The 16,988-nt window shown below is 50.7% G+C and overlaps 1 protein-coding gene across 4 annotated transcripts in view; it reads left to right on the top strand.

Moving 5' to 3' along the window:
- Positions 1-16,988, top strand: part of RIMBP2 (RIMS binding protein 2) — a 126,831-nt gene that overhangs the window by 52,891 nt on the left and 56,952 nt on the right. For all 4 annotated transcript variants that reach the window (XM_018061416.1, XM_018061414.1, XM_018061415.1 and 1 more), the window contains exon 5: positions 12,492-12,696. In XM_018061416.1, the coding sequence (XP_017916905.1) occupies positions 12,492-12,696 (205 nt within the window). The remainder of the gene's footprint in view (positions 1-12,491; positions 12,697-16,988) is intronic.

The following is a 16,988-nucleotide window of genomic DNA, read 5'->3' as shown; positions in this document are numbered from 1 at the left end:
GACCTTGTCTCTTGTCCCCCGGGGCAGCTGCGCGACCACTTAAAACAGAATATGTGCATCTCTTACATTGCCTTTTAAAATCTATTCCTCCCCCAGGAAACGGTTTCATCATTATCATCAAATATATTAAAATTGATTTTTTTGAAAGCGTCCATTAGCTAATGAATATCTGGAGGGCTGGGAGTGATAAATAGCAGGTGGGAAAATATATAACCCAGGAGATTGGAAACAGACCTCCCAATGGCCATACATCTCCCTGAAACAGCATTTCATTCCCCTCGCAGGATCACCCACCGCAGTTTGATTTGCATAGTCTCCTGGCTGGAAGTCCAGTTTCTTTCCTTCCCGTCACCCCAAGCCCATCGATTTAATGGTCTGTGTTGTTTAAATCTGCCTTCTGAGCTGCCACTCTGTGACAGCCCCGCTGAGGCCACGTTGCCGGGCGCTGGTGCAGGGTGCAGGCCCCGACACATGGGGGACGGGTGTAACATGCTTTGGTTGGGAAAACGGAGCAGGCCACGCAGATGGGCTGAGAACCTGGGTTTTCTTTTATTCACAACGTCTTCCTGTCATTGTGTTTTGCTTTGCTCTTTACCCAGAACACGCTGGACAGCATGCAGGTATTTTAGCGAGTGATGTCCTCCCCTCCCATGTGCTTGGTGAAGTTTTTTTCCCGTGAGTGGACCGGCCGTGCGCCCCTGGGCCAGCTCCATCTCCCTCTTCTGAACATGGGCAGCTTCTGATGCAGTCGTGGGTGTCCGGGTCTCCCTGGGGTGGGGGGAGCCAAGGAGCTGCTTGTGGGAGTTCTGCCCCAGGGAGACGCTTTAATCCAGGCACTGGGGCCCAGGGTTCTGTCCACTGTGAGTGGTGAGTGAGCCCAGCAAAGCCGGCTTCCATTCTCAGGCTGGAAGGATGTTCTGTGAATTCAGATGACCGCGGGGAGGAGAATTGTCAGGATGATTCTGCCCTCGGGCCAGCCGCCTGCTTGCACGGCCGAGAGCCCAGAATTCTGTGGGTCATCAGTATTCACGCCTTGCACCTGAGTGGCCCCCTTGCTATCCTGTGTCATGGGCGGGCAGTGACTTCTCCAGCAGTGGAGGGGCCCTTCCTTGTTCTTCTCGCAGGCAGCCACCTGGAGAAGGGAGATGAACTGTCTCTCCAAACAGGGTTTTGAGCCTTTTCCAAAACTCTGAGTTTGGCCGTGAATTTGTAGAACTGATGATGACTTTCTTCACTCTTGGTTTGTTCTCAGCGTGGGCTTCCCAGACCCAGTGTACGCTTTCTGGACCCTCAGTATCGGCATCACCCGGGAGCTCGTTAGAACACAGATCCTCAGCTTCTGCCTGCGACCTGCTAGAGCAGAAATTCGGGATGGGGCACAGATGTCTGCGTTTTAACCAACCCCCATGGGCAGTTTAAGAAGCGTTGTTTAGAGAGTCTGCTAGGCTGGTCACAGGAAGGATAAGCAGCTGAAGGAGTAGGGCACCTGGGAATCTTGGCCAATCCTGGCTCAGCGCCTTAGTAACTGGAAGTGTTGACCAGGAACTACCTGAGCGAGTCCCCATCCACTGGGTCCTCAGGAGCATCCTTAGCAGGCAGTGTACTTTTTATTTGAAAATTTGTGCTTTCCATGCCTGACTTCAGTGAGATCCTCTACTGAGCAGAAAGGCACAGCTAGGGATAACACAGAGTGATAGAGAAGGGCTGCCCTGGAAGTAGTGTTAGGTTAAAACCCCTCGAAACACTCACATGCACACATCTGGTTCTGTGGACGTCTCAGTCCTGTTTTCTGATGAGTGAGCAGCCAGGATGTTTGCGGGTGAGAGGAGGTGTCTTTATTCCTGGTCAGGACACCTGAGGACTGGTCCGGGCTGGCTTGGCAGGCTGAGCAAAGACAAGGATCAAGAGTCAACTGAAAACACCTTTTCAGAGTTGGAATGGAGAGCTCTGCTTGAAAACCTAACAGCCTAAGAGCAGGTGCTAGTTACGTAGCTTCCTTGACACTATATAAAGTTAGCTCAGGACAAAGAAGCAAAAGAAAATAGCTGTAACTACAACAGTGCCAATAGCAGTGTTTATTGAATCCTTCTCAACTGGGCATCGTTCATAATGCATCTGTGGGTTACCTAGGAGATGATAGAAATATTGTCCTTTTTATATCCATGACAACCAGAGGAATTGAGGCATGGTCCGGAGAAATAAGCCTCAGGGGCAGAGAGCCAGGGGCAGAGTCTGGATGCCAACCCCAGGAGTTTGGCGCCAGAATCCAAAATCTCCACCACTGCATGGCAGCATCCTCTGACTTAGGAATCCTGACCTCCCTGCAAAGCAGGGTCAGCTCTCCTGCCACCAAAAGGTGGCCCAGCTCCTGCAGCAGCCAGACTCAGAAACAGTGGGCAGGCAGCTCACTCCGACCTCTGGGCATCAGCAGAGACAGGAGTGCACATCGCGTGGTCACGAGTGACAAGTGTGATGGAATTTAACCCTTTTAATACCACCCAGAGAGGTTGATAGCATCCTCCTCATTTCACTAAGGAGACAACTGAAGCACAGAGATGCTGAGCCCCCTGCCAAGGACACACAGCTCCTAAGAGCAGAGCTCTTTGTGACCCCATGGACTGTAGCCTACCAGGCTCCTCAGTCGATGGGATTTTCCAGGCAATAGTACTGGAGTGGATTGCCATTTCCTTCTCCAGGGGATCTTCGTAACCCAGGGATTGAACCCAGATATCCCGCATTGTAGACAGACGCTTTACTGTCTGGGCCACCAGGGAAGTCCCTGAGAATTCACAGGTAACACCGTATCAAGTCGCTGAGAAAGTCAAGTGCAAAGAAGAAATGGTCTGTGACTGTAGGGCTGATAAATCATAACACCTGTTGGGCTGGGAGGCAGTGAGCTCCGGGATCCATTGCAGGGGGCATCTTCACTCGTGATGAGCTGGTACCCACCTGTGTGTCAGTACTGAGGGCTTTGTGTATGCGCCTTGTTTGTTTGCGGCTAATTATTCAGGGCTCCCAGAGCTTGTTGGCCACTTCCTGAACTAAGGCGTCCACCTGCAGGTGACGCCAGAAAGAACCTGAACGGGTTCCATTCATCCTCAATTCTCATCCAAGAGCAGATAGGGCCATGAATCTCAAGGTGGGGGTCAGCATCTGGGCTGCCCAGTGACTTTTATGGGTCCTGGGCTCCTTTTGCTTTCATGGGACCCTTCCTCCCTTAAGATATTAAAAATTATATTTTACATCTGCTTGGGTACAAAGATAAATGTAATCCAGCTTGGATTCATTATTATATTCATTTTTCCCTGATTTTAAACAAAATTAAAATGAAAACTTTCCCACGGGTCCCTAAACAAGGCCTCAGATTCCATGCTGCTGCGTGTCTTGTGTTAAGATGCTCCCTGATCATCTGGCAAGGGAGTGTCCTTGTGGTTAATCTCTTGGTCTCTTGGTGTAAGTCAGGTTAGGCACAGGTGTGTTGTAGTAGCAAACACCAAAATCTTGCACTCAGCACAAGGGTTCATTTCTTGCCACTGCAGATATGTGAATCCTCCATGCAGCTCCCCTCCACATGGTAACTCAGGGATCCAGGATCCCTGTATCTTGAGGCTGTGCCAGCCAGAGTATACGGCTTCCTGATCACTGTGGTGGCAGGGAGAGCTCTTCTATGTCTCAGCTATAGAGGCAACAGGTGTCACCTCTGTTTCTGGGTCACCAGCCAGAGCTAACGACCTACAGGAGAGGCTAGGAAGAGCAGTCACCCTGAGTGGGGGCCCTGTGGCATGGCTCTGCCGCATCTGAATTCTGGAGTCCTTATAAGGCAGTGCAATTTTGCTACTAAAGTGTGACAATATTAGCCAAGTTGAGAATCTGAGAAGTGCTCAGATAAAGAAGCTTAAACTTAATGCTTTGCATTTAAATCTCTTAAGAATTCTCTTTCGCCCAGTAATTCTGGTGGGCATGGGTTCTCTGCCTACTGGGAATAACCTTGGCAACCCTGTACCCATGAGTCTTAGCTGGAGAACGAGGTTGTTAGGAACAAAGAAACCGGGATGCTCAGGTATTTGGGGGCTCACCTTCTGACACCAGCTTCATCTCCCTAATGCTCCCCATCTCACCACAGTTGGTACCTTGAGGGCAAAAGCTACAGTCAACAGGCAGCCCTGGGTTCTGAGGTCCCACCCGTGAAATGTATTTATCTGCACACAGGACATCTCTGTGCTGAAAGCATGTCTGTACAGAAGCAAAAGACTCCAATGATCCAGACCCACCAGTGCAGAATTCACTACGTTTTAGTTGGATTTGATAAAGGCATTCATCATGTGAACTAAAACAAATGTTTAAGACACTTGTGTTTTAATAATGTGCTGAATCAATACACATTATAGGATACAAAGCATTAGAGTCATCTTCACCAGAGTCTCCCTTTGGTTATTACTTTGTTACATTTTAGTGTCAACATGACATCATCCTGTAAAGATTCTAGAGTTCAGAGCAGTCACTTGTCCTGGAATCCAGAGCCAGTTTAGGTGAATTGATGGGGTTTGTCTGTGTATATGTAGCTACATGGAAGAGCTGGTACAGGTGTAGGTGTGAAACTGGCAGTGGAGGGTATTTCTTAACTGGACATCACCATGAAAGAGGGCTTCCCAGGTGGCGCTAGTGGTAAAGAACTCGTCTACCCATGCAGAAGGCAGAAGAGACGTGGGTTTGATCCCTGAGCCAGGAAAATCCCCTGGAGGAGGGCATGGCTACCCGCTCCAGTATTCTTGCCTGGAGAATTCCATGGACAGAGGAGCCTGGTGGGCTACAGTCCAGAGGGTCTCAAAGAATCAGATACAATTGAAGAGATTTAGTAGCACACCATGATGCCATCTGAGAAGCAAGGGTGATTGAGTCACTAGTTAATTGACTTGATGAAAGTGAAAGAGGAGAGTGAAAAAGTTGGCTTAAAGCTCAACATTCAGAAAACTAAGATCATGGCATCTGGTCCAATCACTTCATGGGAAATAGATGGGGAAAAAGTGGAAACAGTGTCAGACTTTATTTTGGGGGCTCCAAAATCACTGCAGCCATGAAATTAAAAGACACTTACTCCTTGGAAGGAAAGTTATGACCAACCTAGATAGCATATTAAAAAGCAGAGTTATTACTTTGCCAACAAAGGTCCGTCTAGTCAAGGCTATGGTTTTTCCTGTGGTCATGTATGGATGTGAGAGTTGGACTGTGAAGAAAGCTGAGCACTGAAGAATTGATGTTTTTGAACTGTAGTGTTGGAGAAGACTCTTGAGAGTCCCTTGGACTGCAAGGAGATCCAACCAGTCCATCCTAAAGGAGATCAGTCCTGGGTATTCATTGGAAGGACTGACACTAAAGCTGAAACTCCAGTACTTTGGCCACCTCATGCGAAGAGCTGACTCACTGGAGAAGACCCTGATGCTGGGAAGGATTGGGGGCAGGAGGAGAAGGGGACAACAGAGGATGAGATGGCTGGATGGCATCACTGACTTGATGGACGTGAGTTTGAGTGAACTCCGGGAGTTGGTGATGGACAGGGAGGCCTGGCGTGCTGTGATTCATGGGGTCACAAAGAGTCAGACACGACTGAGCGACTGAACTGAACTGAACTGAACTGAGTGTCCTTTGCCCATAGAGGACAAAAGATCTTAGCTTCTGCTTATGGAACCCCTACCATGCCTGCGAGAGTCTGGACTTAATAATATGTTATTGTCCTGGAAGGCAAGTTTCTCCCCCATTTTACAGATGAAGAGACTGAGGCCCAATGAGCTTATGTGACTTGCCTCCAGGTCCCCTGAGTGAGTGAGAGGGAGGTCAGCGATCTAGACACAGCCCAGATCCTGGAGTCAGACAGGCTTGCATCTGTCCTGCCACTTCCTGGGGATGTGACCTTGGTCTTTAGTCCATCTGGCCTTGTTTTTCTCATTCATACAACGGGCTCCGTCAACTTACCCTCAGAGTCTCTCTGGCCATCAGCAGTCATGCATAGAAAGCCCCCAGCAGGACCCAGCACATAGCAGGTTTTCAGTAAATAATGAATAGCATCACAAAACTTGTTTACACATAAAGATACTACACAGAACAGCTTACTCCCAAATCATTGCTACACAGCAACCCAGCCCTGCCGAGACGCCCCCAATCCCCGACTTTGCTGTGTTAAGTATTGAGAGTTCACCGTGTCCCTGGATTCTCAAAACGGTCCTGATTTGGACACATTAGAGGGCACTACCCCCTACTCATTTGCTGTCTTTTACAAACCCCAAAAGTTTTTCAGATGAGAAACCCAGAGTGGAGGACCTTGGGAGTGCTAGCAGGCATGTCTTTGGATGTATTTTCCTTCATCTTTATAAATACCCACAGCCAAATTTGCAAGTCTCCGCTGTTTATCCCAATTAGAGTTTACTTGCCCGATGACTGTGCCATCTGTTCCGCTGTGGTCAGAAACACAGCCGCCCTCCGCTCCTGATGCTGCAGGTGGCAGGTCTCTGGGGTAGGGGGAGCGGAGCCAGGGATGGGGACACGCAAGCAGCCGGGTTAACTCATGTGGGCGCGGTTCTGCCCCGCCAGCCTTGCCACCCAAGCCGGAGGGATGGTGCCCTGCATCCTGAGGTCAGTATTGACATCCCAATAAGTCGGCCAGGGCTGGTCAGTGGGGTTGCTGTTTTCTTTCTCCATCACTTGGAACTGGTTCCTTCTGGTAGCAGCTCGGGGTCATGGGAGGGACTCTGCCTCAGCTGCCAGGCTCAGCATCAGAGACCAGCTGCAGCCAGGCCCTGAGTGTGTATGCAGAGGAGGCTCTGGAGGAAAACCTGCCTCCTTCCTGGAAGAGGGAAACATCAGGAAAGCCTGGGGAAGTCTCCAGAGGAAACACTCACTTATGAGACGTTCTTCGGGTTTCCTGGGTCCCTATGTCTCATCCATTAGCCATTCAGACCTTCTCCCCCTGAAATTAGAAAAGACATCTGCAGCTGCCTGACTTTTAGGAACCAGCATCCTTATTGCCTTGAAGCCATGTCCTCAGATACCCAGAGGAGAAACAAAACAAGGAATTGAAAATAGGGATAAACAATTAGGTGTGATCATGCAGGACTCTTAGAATCTTTGGGGTAGAAATGGGAGGTGAGAGGGGGTTAGCCCTACAACTTCATTGGCAGGTCGCATGGAAGCAAGTCTCAGACCACACTGTCACACGTGTGCAGACGCATATTACAAAGCGCTTGTTGATGAGCAGGCACAAAGCATCACTTCCTTCTTCTCTGACCCTTTGGGCACCTCCTCCACCAACGCCTGCGGAAACTGAGGAGAAGACCCTGGTTCTGGTGGCCTCGGGCACCAGAAATCTGCCGAATCAGTATCCACACAGAGGACCATTTCTAGACCCAGCCTTGGGGTCCATCTCCCAAAGTATACCAGTGTTCGCTTATGTTGCTCAGTCATGTCTGGCTTTTGGTGACCTCATGGACTGTAGCCCACCAGGCTCCTCTGTCCATGGAATTTTCCAGCCAAGAACACTGGAGTGGGTTGCCATGTCCTTCTCCAGGGGATCTTCCCGACACAGGGATCGAACCAGCATCTCTTGCATCTCCTGCATTGGCAGGCAGATTCTTTACCACGGCGCCACCTGGGAAGCCCCCAAAGTATACTAGCCTTATGCACTAATCATTCAAGGGTGGGGTACCACTAACATACCCCATATTTTGAGTACCTTTCATTTCACCAATGATTGTCCACGTCTCCCCTGCTTCAGGCCTAGGTAAAAGCCTACCATTTACCAATTTTCTTCTGACGTTGCTCATACTAAGTGGGCATGCCTAGAGCTGGAGGGAGATACAGGTGTTGGATAGCTTTGGGGCAGCTGCCTCTGGTGCACAGCCTTCCTAACATCTGCATTGACCACACCTGGGGTGGGATTCTCATTTCTGGCACCGGGTGTGCCAAAATGAAATTCCAGTCCCTGAGCATATGCTCTCCATCCAGGAGAACTGTAAACTATAAATGCCAGAGCCACCAGGCCCCAGATTCTGTGGGGATCATCCTGTGTGTCTCAGACTTGGGTGGGTGCAGCGGAGTCCGTGCACAGGGCCATGAGGCCCATCCAACCCAACCTGGCGCTGGCACTGCTACCCATGTGGTCACATTAAGTAAAATCACAAAGTGGCGGCCCCCTGGCCGTGTCCATCTCGACAGGAGCCGTGTTGGACAGTAAGCCTCGACATACCCTCCGACTATTAATGACTGAGAGATTTTTTTTTTTTTAACATTAACATGAAGATTCTTTGCCTCTCTTGGAAAACAGGAAGTTTTGCCCACGGTGGGTCTGGCCCAATGCTAAGAAGTAGACATTCCTCTAATGCCCTGATTCACCATGGTCCCCAAAGATCTTATGGGTTTGCCCTGCTCCCCTCCTCTCATGAGCATTCCCCACCATCTCTGTGGATGTTCAATTTATAGCAATGGTTTGACATTACCTCTGATCCACCTCCTCCCAGGACCTTCCCCTCATCACTCACATCAGAGCCAACCCTCCTTTCTACAGGCATACCCCATGGCAGCTGCCAGGGGAAATCACCCACCACAGTCCCCATCAGTGAAGAGGACCCTGAACAAAGATTTGCTCCTTGGAAGGAGACCCTCCGAGAGCTCGGGTTCTGGACTGGCAAAGTGGTGGTACCCAGGAGGTGGAGTTCACAGTAGTACCTAAATGTGCAGTGGTCCATCGCCTCTGCGTGAGCACCAGCCTCTCTCCCTGGCTTTGTCTGAGTCCCCCAGGGCCTTCTGGGAGCACACAGTCTCCCCTCTGCCATCCCCGTGCCCACCTTCCCCCAGCAAAGCAAGTCAGGAGCTCTGATGCCCAGTTTAGCTTCTCTGTGCACTGCTGCTGAATCACATCTTGGAGACAGAGTTTTGGGTGAAGTCAAAAATGATAGCTTTATTGCTTTGCCAGGCAAAGGGGGATACAGTGGGCTCACACCTCGAAATACCACGTGTCCCCCACTCGGAGAGGGTAGTGAGAAGTTTTATAGTAATAGCTCAAAGAGGGCATGATGAGCTCATGGACATTCTTCTGGTGGGTTGGTGGTGAGATAAGGGGGAGTCAGCATCATCAACCTCAGGTCCAACTGGTCTGGGGGCTGCTTGTGGGCAGCCTACCATTATCCATCATTAATCCCTAGCTTCTTCCACCTGGAGGGAGTTCAGTATCTGCAAAATAGCTCAAAGATATTGTTTATATCCATTGACGGGGAACCAGGACCCTGCCCCAAGGCTGCACTATTGTTTTTCTTGGCTGTTTCTCCCTGGTCTTTCAACCCCTCCCTTCCCTAATTAAAAACTGAGATCTGCCTCTTGAGACTCACTGATGGTCATGGAGGCTGAATGAAGATTATTTCCTATAATCAAAGAAACGGGGGACACAGAAAAGCTTTGTGTCCAGGAGCCCCACAGGGCCCTACTCGGTATCAGCTCCTGCCCTGGGCTGTTTCCAGGTGCCTCGAATGCCTGACCTCCATGTGGGCTTCTGAGACCTTGGCTGCTCTTAGCCCTCTAGGCCCCTAATCTGATGTCTCCACACACCAGCTGTTCATCCAGCACCTTTGAGGTTTTCTCTGTATCTGCCTGCCACCTACACAATTATTTCATATTTTCTTTAAATCTGCACACTTTCTAAAATTCTATTTTGAAATAATGTGAGATTCACAAGTAGTTACAAAAATAGCACAGATGGGTGCTGCATAATTTCACCCAGCTCCCCATGGATAGCATCGTAGGTGACTGGAGCTCACTGTTGAAACCGGGCAATTGATGTGGGCACAGTGTCAGCAGCCAAACTACATACAAACAGTCATTCTTTGTCCTTCCTCTGGTGATAAATTCCATGGGATTTGATGGTGCATATAGATTCATATACCACCATCCGGAGTACTTTCCACCCCACCAAAGTCACACCTTTATGTTACTTTTTTTTTTTTTTTTTGGTGGGTGCCCTGGGTCTTCGTTGCTGTGTGCAGGCTTTCTCTAGTTGTGGTGAGTGGAGGCTATTCTTCGTTGTCGTGCACAGGCCTCTCATTATGGTGATTTCTTTTATTGTGGATCATGGACTCTAGAGCACAGGCTCAGTAATTGTGGCTCACAGGCTTAGTTGCTCCACGGCATGTGGAATCCTCCTGGACCAGGGATCGACCCCGTGTCTTCTGTATTAGCCAGCAGATTCTTATCCACTGGACCACCAGGGAAATGTTACTTCTTAAAAGTCAGACCCTTCCCCCAACTCCAGACCCTGACAACCACTGATCAGTTCTCCATCACTTTAATTTTATTATTTCACAAAAGTTGCATCAAAGAATAATCTGTGTTTTGAGTTAGTTAGGTCATTTTTACATACATACAGAGGATGTACACATGAAGGATCTGATGGCCAGTTGCATTTTTCTCATGCACATTAAAATGAGAATGTGGCTATTTAAATAGTGCTGTATCCTTCCACAATCACTTCACACCCCCACCCCCACCCCTCCACACACACACATGCACTACCATGGCAGCTGGTGGCACACCTGGATAAACAGGTGATCTCAGGGCTCTTCTAGTGCCCTTCTAACCTGAGGCTGTTGGCAGCTGCTTTTCCCCACCTGAGGACCTTGGAGCAAAAGTCTCTTCTTCAGGACTGAGCCCAGAAAACCACAGCGCTTGGCCTTGAGGCATCGGCAGTTGCCATCCTGGGGTCAGAGCTGCTTCCTGGCAGGTCCTGCATCTTCGCGATGGGCGACCCAGGCAGGAGGCAGATTGCTCCCTGTCCACACCTGTGCCCGGAGGAGCCCAGTGTCTCCTCTGTGTCTTCCTCAGTGGAGACAGCCATCATGCCCAAGCTCATTCAGCCTTTTAAGAGAATCTTGCCAATTATTTTAATGTATCAAAGAAATTAATTATAGGTTTGGGATTTGTTAGGTCTATTTTCAGAATTCCATGATCTCAGACATAAATAGCACTTCACTCTGGCCTAAGGAGCTGAACGCTTAATACCAGTGGGAGGGGGAGAGGGAGGAGGGAGGAGGGAGAAGGGGGAGGAAGACAGCATCGGTCTACCACTGTCCATATCCCTGTCTGCTCACCTACATGAATCCAGACATCTCTCAAGCCCCAACTTGGTACCAAGCTCTAGTTTGAGTGCTGAGTGAGAAAGAAGGAGACAGAAATTCCTGCCCTCACAGAGCCGACATTTTAGTGGAAGAAGTCAGACGATGCACACAGTTAATAATACAGCGGATGACGCTGTCCACTTATCACAAAGGAAGGGAGACGAGGCAGGACCACCACACAGATGGAACAAGCCACTGCCATGAGGAGCATGATGCCTGCAAATCAGGGAGCCCTCTCTCTTCATCGCTTCGGCAAAAAGCACCTAGGATGTGCCAGTATTATGCAAAGCATTGAAGATGTGTCAGGAGACCAGAAAGCACAAGCTTGGCGCTTAAATGATCTAAGAGAGAGATGAGAAATAATCAAGGAGCTACTGGAATGGGGGGCGGTGTGTGGCACGAAGGGAACAGCAGGGGAGGAGGCAAAGTGGACCCTCCATGCGCCTCTTCTCAGGTGGGTGTCCAGCTGTGGACTGGTGCAGGGAATTCTTGTTGCAGGAAACAGAGTTTTGCTTTTGCACCAAGGGAGGAAGTGTAGGGAGTATGGATCTCGGTTCCCCAGGAAGGGGAGTATGGCGGGATCACGCCCACCCAACTGAGAACCAGAAGCAGGCAAAGATGGGGGTGTATGGGGGTGCTGCCCATGGTACCCTCCCTGCCATGTGTACCCAGGGACACTCCCGCCTCCTAAATATCCCCGGTGTCTGCAGATGGCAGTGATGTTGCTAACCCAAGCAAGCAGGTAGCAATTCCGTTTAATGCTAAAGCAGTGTGCCCTGGGGTTCTGCAGTTTAGGGGCAGAGGCCTCCACCAGAAAACCGCATCCGTGGAGTTAGCAACTGAGCCGTCCCCAAAGCTGGGCTCTCACCACCTCCTGCTCCAAATTTCAAGCAGCTACAGTGAGGCGTGCCAACCACAAAGTGCCTGGGCTGCACACAGAGCCGAGAACAATCCGCGGTTGGCTGAGATCTGAGTGTTTGCAGGGTTTCTTGGCACCTGTGCTTTCCCACGTTTGCCCTACGAGAGAACCTGGCTGACGGCCAAGCTTCCAACTGACAGGAAGCTTGATTTGCTCAGCCACCATTCTCACGTGGAGGCAGGAGGCAGCCCCACCACCACCACCACACACATGCACGCACGTGTGCAAACACACTCAGACCATACACTTTCATATGCACACACACACACACTGTCATCCACACATGCACACACAACACTCAGTCTTGTGCACACACGTGCAATGCACAGACATGCACAGACACACACTTGTGTGCGGACACACGGGGCCCCAGAAGCCCAGGCCACCCCCTAACCGCGAGTCTGGGTCTCCGTGCGCAGTGCAAGGTGCGGGAGCTGGAGGAGAAATGCCGGACGCAGAGTGAGCAGTTCAGCCTGCTGTCCCGGGATCTGGAACAGTTTCGCCAGCACGCTGGCAAGATCGACCTGCTGGGCGGCAGCACCGTGGCCTCCCTGGATGTCCCCTCGTCCCCCAGCAAGTCTTTCCCAAGGTTCATGAACGGACTGGCTCCCTCCATCGGAAAAGGTAAGTGCCTCCCTCACTTCCTCCCTCCCACCTCGGCCATGATGGAGAAGAAGGTGCAGCCAGCAAGCTGGGAACAGCTGGGCACAGCCAGGGGTGTGTGACAGAGCCTCTCATAGCACCGAGGGAGTGACCAGCATAGCAGGACTTGGGATGGTACAGGGGCGGCCGGCGCTCCCCACGCGTACTCGATGCACCACCCTTGATGGGTGTGAATCGGTGTAAGCTCCCTCCCACCTGCTCTGAGCCCTGTTCTGCACATGACGCTGGCCAAGGTGCCTGGAGGATCAGCCAGCCAAGCAGCGAGCTGGGACTTGGACCCAGGGACCTGGCTCTGGGGTCTGCATTGGGGTCTGCCAGGCGGGCTGCTCAGCTTCGCTTGTTTCCCTTCTCATCCAGCGACCTCTCGATGACATTGTGATGTACTTGGAACTTTTGTTCCGACAAAGGCAACAGTAGTACCTGCGGTGAATGTTAATGCGTTCCCATCACATTTGTGTTCAGGAAGCAGAGTGGAGAGCAGGGAGACTTCACTCTGCGTGGTTCTGAGGGATCACTTCTAATCACAGAGCCATTTAATGTAACCTCAGGGGAAGTTCCCAGTGTAGACAATGAAGTACCCTGCTTGGTTACGGAACTTTCTCTCCAGTGAAGGTTAAACAGGTCGCAGGCCCAGTTTTCTCCTGTAAAGCAGTTGATTTTTTTTTAATTTTAGGGGACATGTGTGCCAGAACCCTACTTTAGAATTCCACAAAAGGAAGGGAATTTCCAGATTTCTCCCAATTTTTGTCAGAACATAGGATAAGTTCTTCTGGGTGTTTTTTATTATTAAAATGAGGTGCTGCAGCATGTATCTTGATGAACAATGTTTCTTGGCTTATCCCTCCTTCCCGCTCCCTTGCCATCCTGTGCATGCATTGGGAGAATGCAAAGAGGCCATGAAACACCAGATAGGGAGAGGGAGGTCCCCCCCAACCCACCACCACCACCAAGCTCTGAGCACAGGGTACTCCCCAGGCCGTGTTCAGGTACGGAGGCTGCGATGCTGCACAGATGGCAGGCCCTATGTGGAGCCCCGCTGGGTACGGGGACACAGATGACGCAGGGGCACAGATGAGTGAGTAGGGAGCTGCTCGCTCAGGCAGACACGAGCAGTCAGGTGACAAGAGAGCAGGTGACCCAGGGCCACTTAGGATGATCAGAGAAGACTGCTTCCTGGAAAAAGAGCTTGAGCCATGAGCCCTGAAGATGAAACAACTTTTCCAGTCCCCACTGGATGGGAAGGTTTGTGGCTCAGGGCTCACATGAGCTCAATCATGCACGATTTTCAGGGTCCCCAGGTCCCCAGCATGGTTGATGAGTCCAGGACTCAGTAAAGAGTTGTCCTCCTGGCTCAGACCTGTTACAGAAACACAGGATGAGCACAGAGTGGGTCCTGAGGGCAAAGAGATGGGATGTCTGAAGAATCCATGTGCAGACATCCTATGCCCTTCTCCCCCAGGAAGACCACCTGAAGTGCCCACTATGCAACAACAACAAAAAATGCAGCTATATGCATGCAGGGATGATGTCCAAGGACGCTGAGTAGATACAGCATACAGGATCTGTTGGGCACTGGTCATGCGGGCACCTCTGCCCAGCACACGCCAGAATTCCAGACTGCTTGAGCTAGGCAGGCACTCAGCACAAACCAGGATGGGCCCACAGTCTAGTTACAGGGAAATGGCCCTGTCACCTAGGGAGCCTGTCCCACTGATGTAGGGAAAGGTTTAGAAACTGCGTTCCCGGTCGCAGTGCAGCCTGACTTGTCAGCAGACCCTTCTTAAAGTAGCAGCCCCAGGCTTCCCTCCATGTGAATTCCTTTCTGCACAGCATGAGAATGTGTTAGTCCAGGGCAAGATCCAGGGCGAGCTCATGGGTCACTGGAGGGGCAGCAGTGATTGACCTGAGTCATTTGGCATCCACATTGATCTGGAAAAACCAATCTGATTTGTGATGGAGGAAAATGGATGCTGACTAAGAACAAAACAAACAAAACCAAAACAGGGCTGTATCTCTATTAAGGGAGTTCTAGATCCTGGTACAAAAGTAGGTTTGCACCAAGGCTTCTGTTTAGCCATTTGGAAGAGCCATTATGCTCAATGACCAGCTCCTTAGCCAGGCATACTTGGCAGCATCCTTAGAGCATCCTTGCTATGCTGGCATCAGTGGCCATGGGAGGAATGCCTGCAAGGGGGCTTCCTTGTGCAACCCTGAAGTCCTCCTCAAGGTCATCCTTTGTTGGCAGATGGCAGAGGCCACTTGGAGAGTGAGGGTAATGAGGAAACTCCCTGCTGGGCTGGCCTGTCCTCCTTATGCAGGAGTGGAGGGTGGGGGATGGAAGGAGTGGGCAGGGCCAGTGCAGAATCAGAGCAGGGCCAGGCCGGTGTGTTGCACGTCCTGTCGGGGTCCTCCTGCCAGAGGCTGGGTCAGCCTGAGGGTGAGGAGGACAGGACCACTTGATTGTGAGCGCCTGGTGGGGTCGAGACTCACCTTCTGTGCAGTAGAGTCACCTATAACCAGCAAGGCGGGAACCACACAGGAACAGAATGATCCCTGGACATCTGCTAGGAAGGGGGCGTGTCCTCTTGCAGGGCCACCCCTCCATTGCCAGTTTCCTTCTAGTATTGGAGCTGAGTTTTGGTGAAACCCCAGCTAAAGTCATTGTTTGGGGCTCAGTGGCCATATTTTCCAAAAAATATGTATCCTGAGGCATGCAGATCATGAAGGAATGTGCAGCTGAGGGCACGAGATGATTTTGTGTCTAATCTCACATTCACTGAAAGAGCAGAAGGGCAGGTAAAACATGCCGCAGGCATCAGATTATTTTTCTCTAGAGAAGTGGATTTGTTTAAGTTAAATGTAAATAGAGGGCAACTCTAGTCATTTCACCTTTTCTGGTGATGTCACTCCTTGCTAATCCCAGCAACAGTGTATCAGTCAGGACAGGCTAGGTTCAGCTGCAGTAACAAACATCCTCAAATCTCAGGGGCTTAAAATAGCACAAGTTTCTCTCTCTTTTGATCTTGCTGCATGTCCACCTCAAACCGAATCAAGGAATGGGTTCCACACTGTCGTCACTCGGGAATGCTGAGCCTCCTCTGTCTGGAATGTTCCATCTCAGGGGAAAGGAGGTGTAGCAAATTAGACACTGGCTCAAAAGGGCTTCCACCCTGAAGCAGGACACGTCACTTCCACTTACAGGTCATTGACCTGGGTGAGTCCCATGTCAGAGTAACACCCTTCCACTGCAGCCCTGAAGCATCAGGCTGCGTCCTCAGCTGACTTCCTGAGGCTGCAGGATTTGAAAGTCGATTCACTGAGTAAATATGGACTTTGCGCCTGCTGAATGCCGAGTGCTGCTGTGGGCATTAGGGATCCTGGGCAGTGACCAGGGCCATCCTGCTGCTCCCTGGGATGTGGCTTCCTCGCAGCACCTGGGGTCTACTTCAGCGTCAATCCTCTGCGGCAGTGATGCTTTGCCACCGTTTTGTTAATCAGACTGGGACTGAGGGGGTGACTTCCATGCGGTCTTTGTGGGAACGCTTCTTACAGTGTTTTGTTTCTCCTGATTTGGGCTCAGTGAGTCATCTTCCTCTGTGAAGCAGTCCCCACGATGGGAGAGCCATAGCCAGAGGCTAGACAAAGCCAGGGAACGGTGTCTGCAGCCCACTGGGCAGTGAGAACTCAGGGAAGGGGAAAAAGTTACTTCTGTAATTCATGTCTGATCCTAAAAATACACTGATGACTTTAATCTGACAGTCTGGGCCAGCACTGGTCGAGGGACTCGATTCTTCCCTGCCCGCCCCACCTCCCCCCAGCTGTGCCTGGGACAGGGCGCAGCAACCCCACGAGGACAGGATGGGTAGAGATCTGCTTGGCCCTAGTGAATCTCTTATCAAAAGTGTTTTTCAGCCGTAAACCTGACCATTGGCCACTTTGTGTATGTCAGGACTGTTCAGGTTGTATTATTAATAATAAGTGACAGGAAAGCTGACAGACACTAGTGTGAGCAAAAAGGAATTTATTTATCATGTAGAGTAGATGAAGATGGCTTAGCTTCAGGTACAGCTGCAATGGTTAGATAGCATCACCAACTCAGTGGAGATGAATTTGAGCAAACTCCCAGAGATAGTGAAGGACAGGGAAGCCTGCTGTCCTGATAGTGAAGGACAGTCCATGGGGCACAAAGAGCTGGACACAACTGAGCATATGAACACACAGGTGGATTCAAGGGCTCCAACCATGCCATCTGG

Source organism: Capra hircus, chromosome 17 (genome assembly GCF_001704415.2).
Source record: "Capra hircus breed San Clemente chromosome 17, ASM170441v1, whole genome shotgun sequence".
In the NCBI taxonomy this organism is placed as follows: domain Eukaryota; kingdom Metazoa; phylum Chordata; class Mammalia; order Artiodactyla; family Bovidae; genus Capra; species Capra hircus.
This window is presented reverse-complemented; position numbering and strand designations above follow the sequence as displayed.